This window comes from Calonectris borealis, chromosome 21 (assembly GCF_964195595.1).
Source record: "Calonectris borealis chromosome 21, bCalBor7.hap1.2, whole genome shotgun sequence".
In the NCBI taxonomy this organism is placed as follows: domain Eukaryota; kingdom Metazoa; phylum Chordata; class Aves; order Procellariiformes; family Procellariidae; genus Calonectris; species Calonectris borealis.
Window position 1 is genome coordinate 7262899 of NC_134332.1, and position 23272 is coordinate 7286170.

The 23272-nt window shown below is 54.0% G+C and overlaps 2 protein-coding genes across 8 annotated transcripts in view; one reads left to right on the plus strand and one right to left on the minus strand.

Moving 5' to 3' along the window:
* PLPP7 (phospholipid phosphatase 7 (inactive)) overlaps positions 1 to 23272 on the plus strand; it is a 35650-nt gene that overhangs the window by 6396 nt on the left and 5982 nt on the right. Inside the window, exons 1-3 of one of the 7 annotated variants that reach the window (XR_012676781.1) lie at positions 5786 to 6472; positions 6990 to 7135; positions 10825 to 11095. Coding sequence is in view for 1 of the 7 variants with exons in the window: in XM_075170583.1 (XP_075026684.1) it covers positions 15861 to 16311 (451 nt within the window). In the remaining 6 variants the exon portion in view is untranslated. The other 6 variants (XR_012676779.1, XR_012676778.1, XR_012676776.1 and 3 more) reach the window with 6 other exon arrangements.
* FAM78A (family with sequence similarity 78 member A) lies at positions 214 to 9009 on the minus strand. The gene is made up of 2 exons (XM_075170584.1): positions 8747 to 9009; positions 214 to 794 (listed from the first exon to the last, which is right to left on the minus strand). The coding sequence occupies exons 1-2, from the start codon at positions 9007 to 9009 to the stop codon at positions 266 to 268; spliced, it is 792 nt and encodes a 263-aa protein (XP_075026685.1). The 3' UTR covers positions 214 to 265.

Here is a 23272-nt window from a genome sequence, read left to right on the forward strand (position 1 = left end):
GGGTAGATATCAGTGTTAGTTTCTTCCCTTAGGAATCCAGTGGTGAGACAGACCCCAGACAGAGGTCTCCTCTTTAGCTTTAGCACAGTGAAATCCGTCCCAATGGGAGAAGGTAGAATGGTTGCATTTGTTGAATGAATAAAAAGTGCATTTTGATTTTGCTCAGATTATACGTGTGTATTCTAATACCTAAGTGATTGTTTTGCTCCGTGGTTTGTTTTTTTTTTTTTTCTCTCCCTTTTGGTGCCGGGACGCCAGGTTTGTATTATCGGTGTTTTGGAGGTATCACCACAAGTGGTGGTCCATCCTTTGGCCTCCACATGAGTACCTGAGCATCATTGGCATTGGGTTTGACAAGGGCACTGGGTGGTATTGGCTCATTCTTGCTAAGGACCTGGGGCTGCTCTTGAGCAGAGGGCTCCTGCAGCTTGGCACGCTGCCCCAAGGGTCTGCTGGGATTTACCTCGATGCCCAGCCTCATGCGCCATTTGATAGTCTGCAAGGTGACCATTTCGTTGGTAGCCGTGTTGGTTGCAACCAGCCAGGTGGTGAAGCTTTGATCCCGGTGAATGCTTGTGAGTTTGGCCACGTTGCTCTCGCTGACGGGCACTGCCCACGTGACGCTTGGGTAAAAGTTGTCGTTCATGCTGATGTTGAACTTGGACTCCTTCTTTGTGGGACCCACGATGGTGCAGGTTTCTGTCGTGTTTCCATACCAGGGATAGTTCACTCCATCTGAGTCACTGATGGCCTGGATTTTACCGTCCAGTAGATCCGGAAGCTCCCAACTTGACCTGCCATAATCAACAATAAATTATGGATAATGCATTAATTAATTAGTTTAGAAACATGCCGAACTTCAAGGAAGGAGAGGGAGGAGTTGTGAATGCATTCCCCCTTTAGCTTTTACTGGAATTTGTGCCTTTCACGCCATCCTGCCGAAAGAGCTCATCCCTGCCATTAAAACTGTCCTCAAACTTCCAGGACTGATCATGAAAGTCTGTCCTGCTGTTAAACACCACTGAGCAACCATCGCCCTGCAGGGCCAGGGCTTTCCTTGCAGGGACCGGTGGCTCCCTGGAGTGGCTCAAAACACGTCGGTGTTTAAGTAAGGCTGCAAAGGAAAGCTCCAGTGTTGGAGAAAAATCCAGTGATGCCGGCATCTTCTTGCAGCTCCTTGGCTGTCTGAGCACGGCTGAACACGGGGACTCGCTCCAGCGCCGCGTTCAGGATCTCAACTCTTGTGCCGGTGAGAGCAGAGCTCAGGGCTGAGTTTCTTTCTCTCAATAGCACAAAATCTCCCGTGTCGGTAGAAGAATGGGCAAGCTCAGAGCTGGCCCTGGGGGTGAGGTGACAGGAGAGCCGACCTAAGTGGTGGAAGTAAGATCAAGGACTCAACTGGACCATAAAGCCTCCCATGGCCCCATTCTGGTCTTCCTTTTCAGCCCCTACCCGCAAACACTCATTTTCTCTCTGGATAAGCCACTGTCCCTCCCCGCTGCCTGCCTGGCGCGGGAAGTGTAACCCATCCTTCTCCAGCCCTAGGAAGGACCCGGTTCAAGGGCTGCGCAGCAGGCTCCGGGCTGGGGATGGGGTTACAGTAATCAGAGAAACTGAGGTCAGCCAGCTTGTAAAACTGCCTGAGCCGGTCGGCTGTGCGCTGGGCTGGCGAGACTGACAGAAAGGTCAGTCTTTCTAGCCAGAAAGTAAGGGAAAAGGGTCCTCCGTCACCTTGTAAGGCTGATGCACAACTTGGATTTTTTTTTCTTTTTTTTTACTAACTTCCAATTTAAGTTTTAAGATTAGATTTGCCAATAGAAGCAAACTACTGTAAATGGCTCAGAAAAAGGGTTAGATATTTGCAGAGTAAAGGCACTAGGATGGCATAACCATAGACCATGTGCTCAGCGCATGCCGGGTATTTTAAGGACATTCTTTTATAAACCAGGGTGGTAGAGGTGGCTCTAATTTACCTTCTCCCTCTTGCTTACAAATCAGCCCTCCCCGCCACCCCGAGACGATGTCCCCGCTGTTGAAGGGGCAGAAGGGGCTGTCTGGCGGCACCAGCTTGCTCCCAGCGTGGCATTTGCACTTGACCCCGCCGCGGGGCTGGGACGTTGGGCTCTGCACCAGCCCCCCAAGCCCTGCGGCTCCCTGCTGCGGGCTGTGCCACGGGACAGGGTTTATCTTGGGAGGGAGACAGAGGGGACGCGCTGAGGCTCGTCAGGATAACGGGCCAAGCCTTTAATAAGTCCAGTGCTGCGGCTTAAAATAGCCCCTTGACTGAAGCGGGGGCTGCGGCCGGGCGCAGGCGGGGGGGCATGCGTCGGGTCCGGCCGGCTCTGACGCAGCTTTGGGACAAGCTGCTCCTCTCCACTGGCCAGGACTAACGTGACTGTCTCACAAGGCTGTTCTGATTGTTAATTAGTTAAGGACCGTGAAGTGCCTCCATGTTTGTAACCACTGGATCGTTCAGCAGTTAGCTGTAAATGTCTGGCTGTAGCTAGAAGATACCGTGGGGGGGTTAAAGATCTCATTTATCTTTTTTCCTGCGAGCGGGGGTCCTAGCAACAATCTCCCCTGTGCCACGGCCGGCGTTGGGCCGCACCGCGCGGGAGGCGGCTGGTTTGCAGGTCGGGCGACCTGGCAGGAACCGGGGGGTTCAGCGCAAGGCAGGATGCGGGCTGCTCCGGGGGGTGCGGGGATGCTCTGAGCAGCAGGACCAGGTTAGCAGCAGCCGGGGGTTATGCAAGCGCGACATCTCCCCGCGCAGATTTACGGGCTGCTGTCAGCTACGGCACGGCGGCTGCAGCCATCCTCTCTCCCGAGCCCAGAGCCAGCAGGCAGAGGGAGTCCTTTCCCTGGAAGAAAATTTGTAGCGAAGGCAGCCAAAAGGAGATCCCTGAGCAGCCCTGCCAGGACCCCCGGCCACCGGCGAGATGTTTACAGGCTCTGCTCCCTACATCGGAGTCATCCCGGCTCACCGTCCCCCACGCTCTTCAGGGAGAGCTGAGAAGGGAAAAGCTCCGGGGATGTTGGATGAACTCAGCCCTCGGCGGGCGGACGAGCGGAGGCTCTGCAGCCCCCCACCTCCTCCCTGCCGCCCATCTCCGGGCTCCTTCTCTCCCCTTCAGCAGCTGGTTTGGGATCACTTTCCATTCCGACAGTGGCAGGTACTCAGCTTGGCTGTCACCGGGGATGAGATGTGACAATTTCCTGGCGGATCACTCTGTGACAGGCGCGGTGCTAAGGTGCAGCCACAGCATCTCTGCGGGTGTGGAGGTGCCAAATTGGGACCTGAGAGGCTGATAACCCCCCGGGCTGCTCCAGCCTACTCGGATCAGAGCCTGGTGGGCAAATGGCAGGAGAATTAGGTAGAGGATGCTCAGAAACTGCAGGTCAACTAAGATCTGCTTGTCCCCATTTTCATTCCCAGTAGACGTATCTGACCCCAGACCAGTACAGAATTGCAGGACCTTCTTGGGATTTGCCCGGGGTTCAAATGAGAGCAAAAAGGTGGAGCTGTGTCAGGGCCCGGGCAGGTCGCTGAAGGCAGGATGCTGAGAAACCCCACCGCAAAGCTGAGCGTGTTCGTGAGCAGCGTGGCTGCGCTCAGAAGTGCACCCTGCTTAAGAAAAGGCGTGGGCAGGAATGGGGAAGAAGAAACTGGCCTGTGTTTCTTCGTGGAGCACGCTGTGCCCAATTCTAGCGAGTGTGGTTAACCCTGGGGTTTCAAAACCATCACGCTTTATCTGCGCAGCTTAGTAACGAGAAGAAAAAAACCAAGGCCTTATGATGATCCCATGACTGGAGCGAAAGCAGAGGCTGCACGATGGTTGCTGCTGGTGGTGGTTGCCCCTCGCCTGCTGCTTCAGCAAAGCCCGCGTGCCAGCCAGGTTAGTAGCCTTTGCTTGCGTAGTACGTCCGCGTTAAATAATACGCCAACAACAGCCCTTCTGGATGATTTTGGAAAGAATGCTGTGGAATGATCTTTGGCTGCATCAGCATCTTTCTGTGGTGGTGTCGAGCCAAGCAAAGACCAGAAAGTGCCCAGTAAACACTTTGCTGACAATAGCAGGGAAGAGGCATGAAAAGAAACCAACCTATCTGGTTTCGTGGATTCACTATAGCTGATCAGCTCCAAAATCAGTAGATTCTGGCTCATAATACTGACAAGCTTGTTTCTGCCACTTCTGAAACCTATGGGCATCACCAGAGACTGCAGCTGCCAACAAACCTCTCTTAACAAATGTTTCCTTGCTACCAGGAGAAGGAACTTCGAGTTATTTCTTGTGGCACAACTGTAACCCTGCTGCTGACAGCCAAGCAGCCTTGTGTAGGTTTTAGCCTCCTAGTCCTCATTCAGATACGTTTCTTCTTCTTCTGTCAGACGAAACGAAGCCCCAGCTGATCCCGAGCCCTCCAGATGGCTGCCCCACAGCACAAACCGAAGCAATCGCTGCAGTGGCCTGTGCAGTGCCAGCAAATCCAAGCACGGCAGCCTCCAGCCCTGCGCATCCCCGGTGACACGGGTATATTCAGTTAACCTTTTCAGACAGGCATCAGGCACTATTGCATCCTCAGCCCCAAGTCCTTAAAGCCAGCTCCTAATTAGTCACAGACCAGATGGACTTGCGTAACCTCGTGCTTTCCAACACCCTTCCTTTCCACCAGCTCCCTAACTAAGAGAAGCCCCGCTCAGACGCAGGTACCAGGGCGATGTGTGGGCGCAGTGAAAAGCCGTCTCGGGTATTTCACATCCCTGCTCCTACCTGCCTCCCTCCGCCGCGGCGCCTGCGCCGGTGACTGGCTGAAAGAAAGAAAACCTGATATTCAGAGCTGCTCAATTTTAAATTGTCCTTTACAGCGTCTCTCTCACCTACTCCGGCACGTCAAGCAATTCAAGCCAGGGTTATAGCGAAGAACAGGAAGGAAATTTAAGATGTTGCTCCCCAGCTGTCGGAGCCACGCGGCTGTGGTCCCTCTTCCCCCCATCCTCCAGCTGCGTGCTCCTGCCTCGCCGCTTGAACCAGCAGGGATGTTTGATGCACGCTGGTTCAGGGAGTAAAACCAGCAGAAAACTGGCATTAAGAAAAAGGGACGGATTTCTGCTGGTTTAGCTGAGCAGGCTCAAGTCAGCCCGCACAAGCTATTTAACTGGGCTAAGGTGCGTGCTTCCAGCGCAGGTGAGGGCCAGGGGCCACGTTCGGGCAGCGAAGCCTTTTCCTCTGACCCCCCGGAGGGGTATCTCCGTAAATTCCCCTGGTGAACTGATCTTCCCATGGAAAGCGTAACCTTTTTCTTTGGTGAATCTGTTTTTGATTGTGTTTTCCCTCCTAAGGACTGGGAGAAATCTCTTGACAAGTCGATTTCTCGAGTTCATTGTGTCTCTGCTGCAGGGCACGGAAGATTTAATCTCGCAAAAGAGAGAGGCCCGGTAACGTAAAGCGATGGTGTAATGCTGCCCAGCTGCCCCATCGGTTCCTCCTGGGGAGAAATATCTACCTGAAACTTCTCCCGGTTCTCGGCTGATCGTATTCAAACTCGGATTCATTTATCTCTCTGTTTTGCATATCTCCATCTGCACTGCTTCTTGCACATCTCCATGGAGATGAAGAAACAAGGCTGGATAATGCCATCCTGGTGTCGCCCAGCCGCTGACATGGGTCCCACCAGGTGCTGCACAACCGGGTGCAGAAACCAGCACCCACCCCAGCAGATCCCAGCGGGGACCTGGTCCAACGTGTCCTGCACAGGTCCTGCACAGGCTCTGCGGCCTGATCCTGATGCCTCCCGCTGCACAGCGGCACCCTTCCCCAAGGGTACTGCTCGGGGGGAGCAGTAACACCAGCCGTGGGGCTGAACGGGAGTTTGCCCCAGTTCTGCGCGGAGGGGGGGGTCACAGAGCACACCCACATCCTCATCCTGGGGGTTTTCATGTTCCCAGCAGCATCTTCTGACATACACGTAAAACGATGCCAGCATTTACATGTTATCTGAGCTTTAATTATTTTCTTTTACATTTAAAACCGCTGCATTTAGCCCCAAAATTGTCGGTGCCACTTTAAACGCGTGTGTCGAAATTATCCCCTCTGTAGCTAACATCCCTATAGGAGCGTTACGCACAGCTCCATCTGCTCCAGTATTTCTCAGCTCTTTCTATCCTCAATGTAATGGCCAGCTTACGCACAGCTAACAACTTCGGAGCATAAAAGTGAAAAATTAATCCAAAGCCTGCTGTAAGTATTGATGCTCCAACTGACCGACTGATTTTTTTTTTTTTAATTATTTGTGGAGTTTTCTGTTTGCCTGTCACCACAGTGATTAAAAATACATATGTTGCAGTAGTCTCTCTTCATCATGGAAAGTTGAGACAAATACTCTGTTGGCATAAATCAATGCAGCTCCATGGAGGGCAGTGGGATTACGTTGAGTTACACCAGCTAAAGGCTCGGCCCATCCTTTCGGACAGGTTTGTGTCCTGTCCCTCTCTACGTAAAGGTCTTCCAAGAGCATGTTTCAACCGCATTAGAAGAGGCCTTTCCTCCCAAATGCCTTTATTTATAGCTTTCAGATGGTGACGGGTCTATAGAAAGGGAGTGGAGAAGCAGACCTATTCCTACTTATGTTTGGGTAACTTCTGTTTGTATCAGTTAAATGTCAATGAACCTCCTAGGGAAAAATCTTTGTTTCCGTGATTTTCTGGCTAACAGCTCTCCTGCATAGCTGCAGTGTTTAATTCTGACTACCTGTTTACAGCACTTAGCTTGTAGATACAACTTTTTTTGTCTCAAAGCATTCCAGCAAGGGAAGACTGTACCAAACCCTCATTTTAAACACAGGGAAACTCGGGTGCAGAGAAATAAAATGCCACGTTGAGGTTTGCAGCCCACAGCAGCACTGGCAGAACAGCTCTCTGCCCAGCCTCTTTATTTCGGTGGATGTGAGCTGTATTTATGTACAGCGGACTTTTCTGTTTCCCTTTGCAGCTGGTCGCTAAAGACAGGATTTCTAAATGAGCCTGAGAATTACACATGCAAATCCCAAAGGCCTGGAATCGGGAACATCTGAGCAACAAATTGTCCTTGCTAAAGATGGTGTTGGAGCCAAAAAGCCTACAGATTTCGGGCCTGCCGTAAGTACTTTTAAAATCAAGATAAGCTGGTCTTCTCCCTGGCTGAGCCTCACTGCTGGTGTTTGCCAGGTGCTAGTTTGCTTCTCAAGGCACTTTCTGCTCGAGCAGAGAGGGGACGTGGGGACAGAAGGGGGGATGGTCTGTCACGGCTGCCCCTCGGCATGCCCTTCCCTCCGGTCCCCATCTCACAACGCGTATTCGCTTTGTGTCTGCGATGCTGAACCCGAGTCCTCACCTGGGCTTAGAGGCAGAGGGGGGGAAGAAGGGCTGGGGCAGATGTTCAGGCCTTCAGGAGGGCACTGCATTAAGTCAGAGTTTGTCCTGCTCTCCAGCCCTCCTCCGTGTTCCCATCCTCCCTCAGCCCTCCTCATTCACCAGTTTTTAAGCCACCCAGAATGACCCTCGAGGGGCTGAGCCGGCACCCCCTGACTTGGGGGCACTTGGGATGAGCAGACGGGAGGGTTGCTTAAACCTGACCTTCCCGTCCTTTCTCCCTTGTCCCCAGAGACCGGGCAGCATCAGCACCTCCAGCCACCAAACCTCCTGCCAGCACCGGGCTCTGCAGTCAGCTTTTGTCCCCGTGGCTGGACAGACAGATTTCTGCTGCACCCGGCGCTGCCCAGCGCCATGAGTTGCAGAATTGCTGTTCTTGCAGGCATTTGGAGATCAGGTGCTGTTGCTGATTTAACTACGGGCCAAAGCCTGCAACAACACTTGGTGAACAAACTGCCAGGGACTGGGGAGAGATGACTTTTCGCAGTAGGGAGGTGACATTTTAATTTGACTCATTCCTGTCTCACTATGACTGTCCGACCAGTAACACAGGGGGTTTGGTGTGCAAACAGCCCCTAGATTTCCCCTACCTTACATATATAGCCACATATTCCCACTCTTAGATTACCCAAAAGGAGGGTAATGTGAAATTTTCACCCTGCTCCAAGGTGATGCAAAGGGTTTAATTATCAGTGGGTTAAATCCATCTTGTTCTTCCCCCGTGGGGGCTGCCTGCTACCGTGGGCAAAGCAAGCAGGATTCCTCCTGTGACGTTAAAGTCTGCTCCCAGGGCTGGTGGGCTGTGGAGCTGACAGCCATGGCCCACTGCAGCAGAATACAGCACGCTGGGGACGGCACCGTGCCACAAGTGTCAGCCCTCGGGTTTCCCTGGGGCTCATCAATGCTCAGTTTTACCCCGTAAGGGATGGGGAGGGATGCCGAAGAGAGGAGCTGGAGGTCAGGGGAACCCCTCGTGTAAAATGCGTATCAAAAAGAGGGGTGCCTGTAGCGGCAGAGCTGGGATTTCAGGATTTCCAGTGCTGCTCAAAAGTTGTTGTGAAATACAGCACCGCTTTTGGGTTCCTACCAGAACCAGTGGGTTTTGGTTAGGGCTTGGGCACATTCCCATTAGAAGAGAAGACCTACTCCTTTAAAAGGGCAGGGACAAGCTCTCCTGTATTTTAAACGTATGAGAAAGTTTCAGAACTGGGTTTTAAAATCAAACCAACCGGATTCCAATTTTTGGCTTAACCCAGTATTTCCCAGCCAGGCCATGGTCCTCCCGCTCTTTCTTCCCGCTAGGCAAATGCACCCGCACGCGCTCTTGGAAATACTTACATTCCCTGCTCCCCGTAGTGATTGTAAAATTCCATGTGGCTGCAAGCCTGGATCCAGCCCACGATCCAGGTCTCCTTCTTGGGAATAGGGGGCACCAACACTTGCGCAGAGGCTCGGAAGTGAGGGGTCCGGTAGCGCAGGACCACGCTGGAGGACTCGTCAATGCTGGTGGGAATGGGATCGATGGAGGCTTTGACTTCAATCACTGAAATGCTTTCCCGGAAAACTTTGGATTTGCAGCTAATACTCTGAATACAGCCCATGGCATACCCCGAATACAGTCCGACGCAGCTCCTAGGGTACTCCAGCAATCCTGGGGAATATTAGGCATTGAAATTATCTGGTGCTAGATCAATTACAGATCTCCTTGGTTTGTAATCTCAAAACTGATATCCATAGGATAGAAAATTCATCATGTAAAGCCTTAATTTGAGTATCTGTCTTACAAGTACTGCTCCTATTTTAAGGTTAGCTGCACTTCAGAAGCAAAAGGGCCTTTAAAATTTTTTCCCCTTTTAATGACCCATTAAATCTTTCGCTCAAACGGTCTTTGGGTTAAAAAAAAGGTCTCTTGAGTTCAATAAATAACGGTGGTGTTCTTAGCTGATATATTTAGTCCTTCCTTTCCTCAGATGCGGTCTGTCATTCACCGTCAAACATAGGACTAGCCAGTATTTCCCTTTATTCTTTGGATGAAAAGCAGAACGTTGATAGACATATCTATATAAATAATGAAATAGTTTTTAGCCCCAGCTTGTCACAACCGGTGTGGATTTCCACTTCCTGACTTGCAGTTGTTCATAACTTCCTTTCGCACAAAATTACAATAATAACAGAAAGAAACGACGGGTGGAAAATGCAAAAAGTAGCCAAATCTCCGATTTTGGAGGCTCCTCCGCCAGCGATGTCAGGGCTTTGGGTTTGAGGATTGTTTGTTGTTTTTTTTTTTTTTTCCTTAGAAATAGCCGAAACCATAAAGAATAAAGCGGCGGTCCCGGTCTCGCAGCCGGGCTCCGGGGGCTGCGCAGCGGGGCAGGAGGCGGCGGCGAGCCTCCCCCGCTCCGCGCCCGGGGCCGCGCCGCTCCGCGCCCGCTCAGCGCCGCGGAATCGCCGCCCGTGACATCCCGCCGCCACGCACCGGCCCGGGGGGCGCCGGCCCCGCGGCTCCCCTTCCTCCTCCTCGGCGAGCGGGTCTCCGTAGGGGCGTCCGACCTTCCTCCTCCTCCTCCTCCCGCTGCTGCTGCTGCCGCCGCCGCCGCTCCCGGGCGAGCCGGCTGTGGCTCAACCGGCGGGGCTCATGGACGGGCGGCGGGGCTGCACACGCGTGGGCCCCGCGGTCCTGCGGGGCGTCACAGCATCCCGCGGCGGCGGGGAGCAGCGCCGAGCCCCGGCGGCCGCGCACCGCGCCGGGCTGCCCTGCGCTGCGCGGGGGCGAGGAGCGGCGGGGGGGGGCGAGGGGGGGGAGGCTCCTTCTCTCGCTCGTTTTTTCCTTCCCTTCGCCTCTTCGCTAGATGCTCGGGGAGGTGAGAGGAGCAGGATCGGTGCCTCCGCCTCCCGGCTGCCGCAAGCTTCCTCTCTCGCAATACATTCATGCATACGGGGGACGGCGCCGGCCCCGGGTCTCAGCCTCGCCGGTGGAGCGGGGGGGTGCGGGGGGGCTCCCGCTCCGGTCGCCGCCGCAGCATCAAAAAGGCAACCGGGTCAAACTTTGCAGAAACTCGCTCGTAGCCTTTCCGTGCCCCCGGGCGTGCCCGGCCGCTCCCGCCGGCTGCCCGGGCAGGGACCGCGGCATGACAGCGGCTCCTCCGCCCCGGCCCGCCCGGCGGCCGGCTTAGCAGCAGGTCTGAGCCCCCCGCTCTCTCCCTGCCTCCCTGTCCTCCCTCCTTCGCCCAGTCCCATCCCTCCCCCTCTATTTCGCTTTTAAACTGCAGCTGTAGAAGCTAAACCTCCCTTGCAAAAACAGCATTTCCTCCCACGTTTCCGTGAATTGTGGGTAATGTAGTTTTTTTTTTTAGAAACGTGTTTTTTCCTTTTTTTTTTTTAATTTAACTGCAGTGTATTTTCTCTTGGTTTTTCAGATTAAGATTTTCCTCTCCCGGCTGGAGCTTGGTTGGTAGATTCGGTAAAGGGATGGTCTCCTTATTTGCAAAACCTGTGGCCCTAGGCTGGATGGGCTGTGATTCAAGCAACTAGAAATGCAAAGCTCTCCATAGCAGCAGAGGGACTAAGGAGTAGCTGGAATAGGGAGTGAGAAGCGTCTGAGGCAGCAACGGCCTGTAGGAAAGTTGTAAACTTCTATTACAGTTTTAGGAGTAATGTTGCTGGCTGGTCCTGCTGACCATCAGCCAGCTGAGGATCCGAATTTCAAGAGCTGAGCACCAGGTGAGAGGCGTGTGTCCAGCTTTTCGGTAATAGCTGCTGTACGTCGAGCGTTACGCAGGGCTCCGGGTGTGTGTGTCCTCCGTGGCTTGTTTCTAAATAGGAAACCTGGAGAACTGAGAAGTAAAAATTGCTTTGCCAGTGCCACTTGCGGTATGGTAGAGCAGCACAGAGCTGAGGAAATGCCCCACACTCCCAAGCAGGCTTGATTAGCTCACGCAGTGCCTGGCATTTTTCAATGCTGTGCACTTGCTGTCTGCCCTCCGGCAGGTAGGAGAGACCGGAGCTACTGGGTGATCCTGACAAGAGGCAGATTTGTTCTTTTCCACCCCCTTGGCAAGGGGTGGAAAAACCACAGCATATTGTTATGTTTTTCATCTGCACGTTTCTCAAAGCATTAGCTAAGTATTTATTTTAAACTTCCCAATGTCTGTGAAGGGCACGATTATAGTCGCTAGCCCTGCAACAGATATAAAAACTAAGAACACGCTCAAGTTACAAGCAAGCAAGTTACTACCACCTGGTACAAGAAAGAATGAAATGAGCATCTCTGAATGAAATATCCAGTTGCTTCAGCAGCCTCCAGAAGGTGCTGAAATCCTTTGACATTTCCAAGACTCTTTCACACTTTTCAAACAAGCTTGTCACAGTTTCTCAGAGCTTTATGAATCTGGTGAAACTGCATATTCTGCAACTCTAGTTTTACTGAAGCTTTAGCCAGGTCTTGCTTCAACTTGGCTGTCTCTGGTGTTCTGGTCAACTAGGAAATTGCATTATCTCATTTTAATTAAATCAGCTTTTCATCTTCAGCTGGAGTTTTCTTTGGGTTTTGGTCGTGCCTGTCTCCGTCGCGCTGCTGTGAGTGATTAAGGCATTAGCACACTCCACCCCAGAGTGGCTGCATTAAGCCGTGCGCAGAACGGTTCCTGTGCCTGAGAGCGTGGTGCTCGCTGATGGAATTGCTGGAGATGTGAGGCCAAGCTGTGATAAGTAAGAATTAGGAGTGTCTGGCGATGCTGTGAGTTGTATTTCCATCTGCTGCTCATTTGATGCACTTGTCCATGTCTCATCGCAGCACGGCCATGCTCCGTTCCTGCTATTGCTTCCCCTGGCATCATTCCCCATCCTCCATGTCCTTCCAGCACGTTTTCCAGGTTTACTGAAAGGCAGGGTCTCCCCTTCACCATCTGAGCAGCGGCAAATAAAACCAGCCCACCAAAGGCTGTGCTATGCTGTGCTAACAGGCCTGACTGGCAACTGCTGCGTGTGCCGTAAATACTACAGAATATTATATTTTATTTTGGCCAAGCTTTTTTTTTCGCCCCTAGAAGAATCCCACCCAGGAACGCTGCAGGTTTGCTTGCAAGCACTTCGGCTGCAAGTGCTGCTTCTTGGCCAGCCAGAGGCTGGGGTGTGCCAAAGCTGCCAGTGAATTGCAGCGAAAGGGGACGTTGCTGTCCCTCCCGTCCCACCCGCATCTCCAGCGTGGTCTGCGTGGCCCTGCCAGCAGCTGATGCCGTGCACGGCTGCGGCTTCGCGGGGAATTGTGGCCGGCAGCCCCCAGACCCGGGGACTGCAGCACCGCACGCAGGCAGGGGCGGGCAGGCAGGCAGGGAGCACAGCCGGGGCTGAGCGGACACGGTGCGTGGAGCGTGCCAGATTTGTCCGTCTGGATTTGTCCGTCTGGGCATTCTCCGAGGCGCTCGATGACCCGCGTGGATCGGGTGTCAGGCCTGGAATAGCCCCGCCGGAGCAGGGAGCCTGCCTACAGGTTTAGCGGGGATATTAATAAACCCCTGGTTTTGTGGCTGTTTTGCGAGCAGAGCGCGTCTCCTCTAAGCTCGCTGCGTCCCTTCCTCCGTGCGTGCAGCGGGACGGTGCTTGGCATGGCCCCAGTGCAGGGATCGGGGACGTTTCCCTCCCGAGCTCGGTTTCTCCGCTGGGACCGGCGGTGACAGCCCGTCTGGCTGCAGGAGAGACCAAATTGCTTTTCTTTCCCGCTGCACTTTTGGCAGGGGTTTGCTAGCCCTGCCTCTGCCCGCACTGCCCGTCTTTCTCCGTCCCCGTCCTGCTGGGGACTCGTGCTGGGGTGCGAGGCTGGATTCCCACGGGGCAGCTCTGTGTGTAAGGCAGAGAAATTCCCCTATATCAGTGTCAGCAGAAGAGACAGGCACCAGATTAAATTAACTCCCAGGGTTTTCAAGGTATTTTTTTCCCCAGTGACAACTCCTGAGGAATATGCTCAGTAATAGCTCAGCATCCCTGGCACCTGGATGGAGAGGAGGGAGAGACGAGTCTCCCTATTTCTGCAGGCTCGTGGCCACCAGCGCTTTAACCCTCTGCTCACAGACGTTTGCAAGGAGCCCCGCACAGCAGCAGCCCTGCATGGAAGAGGAGAAACAGGGAGGCCATCCAGCGGGGAGGTGACAGCCATAGCCAAGTTAAAGCAGCGACGACGGTTATCTCCCCGGCTGATGTCAGGTGGGCTGAGATTTTCCACATGCCTTGGCTCCGGGCAGCGGGATGAGGGCAGGCAGATAGGGATGGGGCGCTGGCTTCCCCGATAGCGTAAGAATGCCACTGCGCAGCCGGCGATCAGACGGGAGCTGGTGGGTGTCAGTGATGTGGCAGCGTCTGTGCACGCTGCCGGGCTGCCGCAGCCCCAAATGGTACCTGAGCCGAAGGGGGTGGTGGTTTATGGGCTGGGTAAGGGTGCCTGAGGAGGGCACGAGCTCTTCCTCCAGCTAGGATCATCATTGCAGACTAGGGGTAGGTTCCTGGAGGGTGTAATTCAGAAATAAATTGATGTGTATTATTTTCCTTTAATTCATTGAGGGGGAAATACGAGCAAAGCCCAGGGGCGAGGGCTCCTCAGGACCTCTGGCACTTGCTTGGCCAAGCATTGCCCTCGCCTGTGGCCAGTCTGTCTGTGAGACGGGCACAGGCTGGATGCATAGTTCATCTAGAGGATTTTGAGAACTACGGAGAAAAAGGGCAAGAGGGTGCAAAATTTGTCTTATTATCTTAGAAAGCCAAGAACCACCTTTCATTTAGCACTTAAGCCCTCCAGTGCATTTTGGACAAGACTTTTAAAGATCCCTGGGGGCCTGATTCCCAGGATTACCTGTACAAATACTGACCTCTGAAACTGAACAGTTGTGTAGGCAAATGTCACTGGCACCAAGAGACGTGCGTGTTCTGCTCCTCGGTGCAATATTCATCTTCTCCACTTCTCTGTCCACGGGGGATTTCCAGCCTATTTGCATAGGAATAATCCCCTTTCTTGAGTGTGTGGGTGGTGCGGAGCCACGACGGCCCATTGCCCAGGGAAGGTAACCCGGCGATGGCAGCCCGGGTGGATCGGGCTCAGGCGGGTGCTGCAGCAGGCTGCCGTCCTTCGGGCAGGAGGAGCTGAGATGGACGGTCTCTCCCAGCGGTGCTTGAGGCTTAGATCCACGCAGCCGCAGTTCAGGGACAGTAGCAAGATCATTCAGACCTGTAAACTGGCGCTGCGAGCGCAGACGGGGTGTTCTCAGGGGCTCGCCAGCGCTGGTGATCGGCGGGTGGGAGATGTCTCAGGGGGGTTCACCCCAGCTGCGGTGGGGAGTGGGGGGGTGGGAGGCTGATGGCAGCCGTGCACGGACAAAGTGATGGAGCACAACGTGCCGTGCCAGGAGGGATGGCTGGTCTTCCCTGTCCTCTGCAGGAAGACTCCCCAGGGCCTGGCACGAGCCTTCCTCCTCCCCATCCCTTGACGCCCGCTCCCCTGGGGCCGGTACCTGTGCTGCTGATCACATCCGCAGCGCCGGGATGCGGGCACCGCCTGTCACCTGCTCTCAGCGTGGGATCTGCGATGCTGGATGACACGGCAGAAACATGTGCGGTATTGAGGCCACGCTCAGCGCTGGGGGCAGGGGGATGGGAATTCATCAACGGCGCCGTGTCTCTTTTAATCAGGAGGCAGGCGATGCTTCTCCTTGGGTCCGGGGACGAGGTAAGTGATGGAAGTCGCTGCAGGGATGCAGCCTGAGCGGGGAGAGAGGATGGGGCTAGTGATGTCTGAAAGGTGTCCATACCAGGGAGAGGAAGGTGGTGGGCAGGGTGCCCTAGCAGGGGTGAGATGTTGCAGAACAGACGAATCGAGAAGATACCCGGGGAGAGCCCCTTGGGGGGGAAGCCCCCGAGCAATGCCCAGCCTTGGAGCTTGCAAAGCCAGGGTGGCACAGCCCACCGTGGGAGCAATACCAGCTGCCGTGGGGAGGGGGGGATGCCCTGATCTCCTCCAGCTCTGACTTGCCGATACCGAAATGTGAATTGTCGTGCAAAAAAACTACATTTCCCAGTTTCCCTTGCAGCCCCAGGGAATAAGCAATTGGAAGATTTAAATAGACCAGGCCAGAAGCAACCAACCTTTGGCACAACGCTTTTCCCTCCTCTTCTTCCAATCTATTGGCTGTTTAACCTTTTTCCCTGGCACTGGAGTGGCTGCCAAGCCTGGCATTAATTTTCCTTCCAAGCTTGCTAGGCCCATGAAGTAAACAGCCATGTGCATTCCTTACTCTATATTTAACAGCTGCAGTCTGTGCTGGGGGCAACCGCCACAGAGGGGAACCTTTGTAGCTTCCCAAATTCACAGCTCGTGAGGGTGGGAGTGGGGGAAGCTTTTTGCAGGGAGAAGAGGGATTTCTCTCCTTCCCGGTATTTGCAAAGCAGGTTGCGTTAGAGAGCGACTGCAATGCCAGCATCCCAGCCGCGGTCCAGGGCAAGAGACAGGAACAATGTCCTCAACAGGGCTGAGTTCCTCTCCCTGAACCAGCCCTTGAAAGGGAACCAGGAGAGCAGGAGCTCCAGCAGAAAGCAGAGCGGCCAGGCCGGGACAGCTGGTGCCCAGAACAGCAACCCCAAGGAGCGGAGGCAGTCGCAGCAGCTGCCCGAAGAGGACTGCATGCAGCTCAACCCCTCCTTCAAGGGAATCGCCTTCAACTCCCTGCTGGCCATTGACATCTGCATGTCCAAGAGGCTGGGAGTGTGCGCCAACAGAGCCTCCTCCTGGGGCGGTGCCCGCTCCATGATTAACCTCCTGGGGATAACGGGGCACGGGATCCCCTGGATTGCGGGTACCCTCATCTGCCTGGTGAAGAGCAGCACGCTGGCAGGCCAAGAGGTCCTCATGAACCTGCTGCTAGGTGAGTGGCAAACCTTCCTCCCCACTGGGAAAGCCCAGCCCTGGTCACAAGGGACAGCGGCGCTGGGACTCCTCCTCTGACTGCTCCCAGCCACCGATGTGGTCAGGAAGCAGGGAGTGACCTTTAGGGCGAATGCTGCGCTTATCAACTGCCTCGGTCCTGGGTACCGTGGGTGATGGATGTAGCAAAAAGTTGTCTAAGAGGGATGGAGTAATCCTGGTAACTGGTGACACCCACGGAGTAGGGGCAGGTCCCCGGTCCTGCAAGGGGCAGGGTTGCCCAGTCAGACCAAGTGATGTGCAGGTGGATCACAGCAGCGATGTCTTTTATTTAATCTATGGTCATCTGCCTTGGTGGTTTGATAGGTGGGGAAAACAGAGATTTGCTCTCTGGATCAACTCCTGAGGATATCCTTGAGAAAAAAAGGTTTCCATCCCCTCACCACCTTCTCAAACAGGCCCTAGTTCCACATCTCAGCCGCCGCGTGATGGAGTCCTGTCTCCTTCCCCGCTGCGGTTTGATCTCGCATCCTCCTTCCCTTGAGGACCTTTCTCGCTGCTGTCCCCATTTCCACGCGCTAATGTGACCCAGAGGCTGTGCAAACGGGCTGGGATCTTTCTGTCTCTCCTGCTAGTCCTTTCTTCTCGTGCGGTGGTCGCTGTCCTTGTTTCTGGAGGTTGGGACGTATTAAAGGAGTTGCCTTCCCACCTGAGCAGGGCCCATCCCACCCGTGTGGACTGGTGTCCCACCAGCGGCCAGGCTGAGCTCTAGGCGTGACTTGCCTTAGATCCTGGCTCCAACCCACCCTGGCCGTGTCCACCTGAGGACCTTGCTCTTCTCGCTCTCCTGCCTTTGGCATGGGGCCCAGTTATCGTATTTTCCCTTGTGACTAATTACTATCTCATCTGGCCGTGATCCACCCTAGGGTTTCACCCTCTCCAAAAAAACAGCGATCGGAGCTCCCGCTTCTGGTTGGTCAGAGAAACTGAAAACATTGGATTTAGGCCTTTGCTTCTCAGGGAGCCTTTTGAGGGGACATAGGGACATTTTATTTCAGAGGCACCTCAGGAGAGGGACGTCCTGTCTGCAGGGACTGACTGCGACACGATACGGGCTCTGCAACATGGCCCCAGGTTTTTTTTTCACAAGTTCATCCCTCGGAGAGGGCGAAGATTGCACTGAACTGCTTTGAAAAGCACAGTGGTAGCTGTCTTTTCTCCCTTTGGAAGAGACTGTCCTCGTGCTGTGACATCTAATGAAGGGAGGCCATCGCGGGGAAGAAGCCAGAATAGCATCGGCGTGATGCAGAGCCCGCCGACGTCAGCGGTTCTTCCAGGGGCTCCTCGGTGCGCTGGGTCAACCTCTCACTGAGAAAAGGAGCTCCGTTTAAAAGGGCACGAGGATGAAATAGTAGGTGACTAACATCAACCGGCACAGTTTCCAGATGTCTCTTGACCCGAGAGCCTTTGATGGTTTTGGAGCCTGAAAACTGACCTCTTTGGCTCCAAAATGTTTGAGATCCTTATAAAGAGCTATGCCACCTTTGGCTTAAAAACAAGAAAGGTTTCCTCGCCCTTCTGTTGCCATGTGAGGAGGCAAAGCCACCTCTGGGTCACGTGGAAACTTTGAGTATCAGGCGGTCGCTGGGAGAGCTGAGCCCTGCACCACTACCTGCATCTCCAGGTCTCCTGAGCTCACATGTGGTGCCTGGGGACAACTCGGGGGGGTTCTGAAGTCTTGCTTCCTTGCCTGGACACGCTACCCCCATCCCTCTTCTCCGCCTGCCAAGAAAGAAGACAATTAAATTGTGTGAAGGACTAGTTCACAACGTGACTTGACAGCTCCGTAGGTCTGGTAGCCTCCAAAGAGCTTCACTTTATCCTCCGAGTAGACAACACTGACTGGTGGGGCTAACCAAGGTGCCCTGCGCTTCTCTTGTCAGAGCTTCCTCAGCAGGACTGGTGTCACCCCACAGAGCAGATCTCTGCTGTGAGCGTGGCCGTGGTTTGATATTTAAGATTGCAGTCAGGAGCTCCGAATATCGTAATACCTGCATTGCTGGTGGAGGAAGGAGTCTGGCTGGGGAGTGTGGGGCTGGGGGACCTAGAGAGATCCCACGAGACGTGGGGTCTCATGAGTAAATAGGAAGGAGCATGACTGCAGCATCTGGCATCCTTGGTCCCTCTCGCTGCTGTTTTCCTGCGGATCAAATCCATCAGGATATGGTGTAAAGCCCTCCTGGGCAGGGACAGGTCAAAGGGAAGGGAACCTCCTGGTGCTTCCCTGGTCTCCTGGGAAGAGGGAAGCAGGGAAGTCGGGGTTGTCTATGGTACCCCTTCCTTCCCTCCCCTGGCTCTGCTCCCTTCCCCCTGCTTGCTGGGAGTTTGATACATCAAGCAGAATTTCTGATGCAGTCTCTGGGCAGGGAGCCAGCCCATCATAGAGCACTTGTTCAGGATTTGCAATCAGGCTCTCAAGGCGAGGAGACAGGAGACTGCTGAAATGGGACCAGGAACCTGGCAGAAGCACCACTGCAGATGGAAGGGGGGGCACTTGCGCCTTGAGGAGCTCTTGGCAGGAGCTTTGCCAACACATGTGGGAGCATTTCGGGTGAGGGGATCTGACCCTGGGATGCTCCATCCATCCCAACTGCAGATGTTGATTAGCAACCCCAAGCTATGTTTTCCCTCCATGTTTGTCATCTGTGATGGAATTTATTGATTCTCCTCATCGTAATCTTTTCCAGCAAATGCCGAACAGCCAGAGAAGCACGCTCACAGCCTGTTACTGAAAAGGTGGAAGAAATCAGATATCTGTGCCCACTATAAAAATCCCTCTGCCAGAATGTGCTTTCAGGAAGACTATCTCAGCATTGCCAACCCTGGCTGTTGAAGAGTCAGGAAGAAAGTCTGCACCCCCCAGCCAAATCGAGAAAATCATAACTCAGGAAACCCCCCAATTTTAGAGTTCATTTTATTTGTCTGCCGGTGTTGGAACTTTTAGGGCTGTTCAAGCTTTTCTCGGCAATCTTAAGGATTTCATGAAAACTGGGGTGCTTAGAAAATCATTTGAACCTTGCAGTCAGGCTTTCAGGGGGAAAACAGATATAAAACCTTCACTAAAATCCCCAGAACCAGACAGAAACTCCATTAAACCCTGGGGGAGGCAGTACCTCGGTTTCTGGTTCTGATCCATCTGGTAGGGACGTGGATCCAAATTTAGTGATTCATTGACTGCAAAGCCAGCAAAGAACATTTGGATCATTGATCTAACCCACGGCAAAATACAGCACAACCCTTAATTTGTTTCTGTTCAATTTGTTAAGGGAAAAAACCCAGACACTCAATCTGATGTATCACTGCAAGTGAGGGTGAACCTGTCAGAACCATTTCTCTATTACTGCAGTGGCAGGTAGTCCTGCTTTTAGTTTGACTCTTCCCTTCATTGCATCTGCATACCCTTGTCTCTTCAGCTGAATAGCTCTTTTAGCCAACATCTCTTCTGTCTTTCAATATTTTGGATAGTGCTCAAGTCATTTCTTCACCTCCTATTTATTAAGCTAAACAGATTGATCTCGTTAGACTGATGGTCTTTCCAGGTCCAGGCACCTTCTTACTGCCATGGGGATAGAATATGGTCATCTACCCAAAGTGGTCACTCCGGTGAAGTCCACCTATTGTATTTAGAGCCAAATTGCCACCTTGTTTAGTTCGCTGCAGTCCAACCGTGTGCCTTTGCTGTCAGAAGGTATCTGCTTGGTTAACCCTTGCACATAAAATATGTATTTGTGCTCAGTTTGAAATACCCGCCATTAACTGGTTCTGCTTTGGTCATGGCTTGCTGAAATAGGTATTCAGACTGGGAGAAGAGAAAGCCCTGGTCTTCTCTTTGCCTGCTGTCTCAGTGACACCAGTCCCAGTCCTCATCCATCACCAGCTGGCTCTGCATCCCGCTTCCGAGGGACGGGTTGGCTCTTTGGTGCTGTCACTAAGCATTTATTGCCATCAAGTAACGCAGTGCCGCAGGGTCTGGACGTATCATCGCGGGCAGTGTGGCAGGCTGAGGATGGGTGGTTTGCCACAGGAGGAGGAAAGGAGGGGAGCCTGGGGACACTTCTCCACTCCTGAAGGTCAGCAAGAAGGCAGTTCTTGCTCTTTCCAGCCTTCTCCCTGAATACTGACCTAGCTTTAGTCTGACCGGGAACCAAGCCACGATATTCTGAGGCAGAGCCCCTTGCAGAGCTGTGACTTTATCCTGAGCCACATATATATTTATTTTTAAAAAAAATATATAAATTTATAAATACATATATATGGCCAGGACTCTGCAGTCCCACCCCGGCAGCTTCCAAGCAAGACCAGATTGGCAGGAAAGTGGTGGGGCAGGAAGGAAAGAGAGCGAGAAATGCCTTCACCAGGCCCCTCGAGACCCCGCTGACCCTGCTCTAACAGTACGGGGATGCTTCAGGTATTGTCGTGCTTTACTTTGGAGTCCGTGTGGTGAAAATCCAGATAGCACAGCCCGATGCTGGTAAAGGTCACCGAGTAGATGAAATGCCCGGGCAGTGCAGTCAAGCTCATCCTGTCGAGCCTCCGGGCTCGGCTCCCCAGACCCAGCAGAGAGGCCGGGGAGTTGCACGGCAGATGGATCACTCCGTATGCAGCAGAGCTTGCAAAGCCGAGAGCCCCAGAGATGGTTTGGGGCCAGATGTGTCTATTTTTTCCCCTTTCATTTTCCCACTGTGAGGCTGGGGAGTTTCTGAGCTAGACAGGGCAGATGATGTTTTGGCAGGGAAGGGGAGAGCAGCTCGGGAGCTGGTGCCCTGCATGAGCCATGCCCTCCCTGTAAAACCTGGCACATGGAGGAGGTTCAGCCCCCGTCCTGCTCCCCTCCCAGCCCTGCCAGTGCCCACTGAGATCGCAGCAAGTTTGCAGCACATCTGCCCAGCGAAGTGGAAACGTTTAAATGTCAAGTAACCCGACATGACTGACCCACAGTGGGTGCCAGGCAGAGGGAACAACACAGATGCCCGCTCCCTGCATCCAGCATCTGGACACAGCTCCAGCCTGGCATTAAATATTCCTCTTCATCACATCAGGCTGCTAATCTGCCTCTTGTTGTCCTGCCCAGATGCAGCAGTTAAAGTCCCTGGTCCTCTGGTGGGTGCCGTCCTCACCCTTCATCCCTTCACAGCTGATGAGCTCAGGCATCTCTGAACAGCAAGCGATGCCCAGCTCTCCCGGCTTCCCTGCCCCCCTTCCCTTCCTCGCCTGCTTCCTCTATAGCAAATGTATGCTGTTCACTGCAGCGCAGGCTTGCAAGTCTGCAGTGTCCCTTCAGATAAAGGACAGGCAGTGACAGGCTGGGACCCATCTGGCTGTGGCTGGAGCAGGCAGCGGGGGTATTTCCAGGGGTCTGATCAGCCCCTTGGTACCGGGCAGCATCGAGGAGCTCAGGTCCCGGCCGGCTGCTTGGTGCTGAGGATGCTGCGAGCCCTGCAGCCATCAGCGTGCAGCCCTTGGGGAAACTGCAGTAAGCTGAAATCCAACCCTCGCGCAGAGCGAAACGTTCCAGCGCCTGAATGCAGAGTGAAAGAGAAAAGAAGTGCGAGGGTTGTTGAATGGGAAGAGGGGGAATAAACATGGGAAATGAGTCATCCTTATGTCTGTCACTCCGGAGCCTCCCAGTGCCCCTGCCTGGAGCTCAAAGGGGACAGTAGCTGTTTCACTCAGGCAGAGCCAGCCCTGCCGGAGGAGCTGAGCCAGGCTCTGGCCCGAGGGGAGATCCCGAGAAACGGGTGAGTGTGTTTGTCTCTAACGCGCCTTGACAGGAGCGGTGGTTGGGAAGAGGAAGGTGGAGGAGCGGCGGGCAGGGAGCTGAGGGCTGGGAGGAGCGGTGGGCAGGGAGAGCCCATCGGGTGTCCTGCTCCAGATCAGGCTTGGTGGAGGATGGGGATGGGAGAGGGGAATCCGATGAACTGTCTCTTTTTCCTCCCCTTGGAAGAAAGCGCCGTGTTTTCACCTGGAGCGCAGTTCTGGTCTCGCTCTCCATTTCTGTCTATACAGGGATGCTGGCAGACACACCTGATCCGTGTCTTTAACACACGGTGAGATGTGATGGTTGGAGGCCCTCTGAGCACCACAGAATCAGCCCCGATTTTGTTTTTGCCGATTTGAAGGCAGCGGGGTGTAAACACAAGCCTGAGCAGCAGCGAGTCCGAGCGAGGAGCCCAGCCCTTGTGGGCTGGGAGATGCCGTTGGTCATCAGCCCACGGCAGTTTTCTTCCTCCAGCTCATCCCGTACGGTGCCGTCGTGCTTGTGCGTGTTGCAGCGCGTGGTTCTGGGGTGTGCTGATGTTACCCGCACTGCTGCCATAGCGTACGGGGCATTGCAAGCTCTCGGAGTCCTTCTGGGAGGCAGCTCAGCCATCCGGGGGGCTGCTCAGCTCATTTTCCCCATCAGCACGAGCGCTTCTCTCTGCGCTCACCCTCTCGCCCACATCTCGTCCCCAAGCCCTGCAGACCCCCGGCGAGGCAGCCCCGCTCAGTAATTGATGCTGAGATACAAATTGCCCAGCTCCCAGGGGCACCGTATTTCCAAGGGGAGAACTCCAGGCAGCCTGTGTTTGCACTCGGGGCTGTTTCTAATCATCTAGGATATGGCGGGTCTATTTTTAGTTGTTGGGGTTTTTTTTTTAATTAATTGCACAATGCTGCTTTCCACCATTTTTTCACCTCCCCGTGGCCACTTACCCCACTCTGCTGCTTGTTCAGCCAAAAAATACCCCCCCCCCAAAACGCCGCAGTGTCTGATTCATTGGTTCTTCAATGTGTCGTGCCATCTGTGCCTTTTGTCAGCTCTTACACCTAATAGTACCGCATTTGGGGAAGAAAATGGAGTAGAGGAGTTCACTTCCAGAGGAGTGCAGCTCTTCCAGCTGCCACCGACTCCGCCGGAGAGG

Coding starts and splice junctions, on each gene's coding strand:
- FAM78A (XM_075170584.1), bottom strand. CDS start 9,009: ATGGGCTGTATTCAGAGTATTAGCTGCAAATCCAAAGTTTTCCGGGAA. Junction 795..8,746: donor CACTACGGGGAGCAGGGAAT/GTAAGTATTTCC, acceptor TGATTATGGCAG/GTCAAGTTGGGAGCTTCCGG.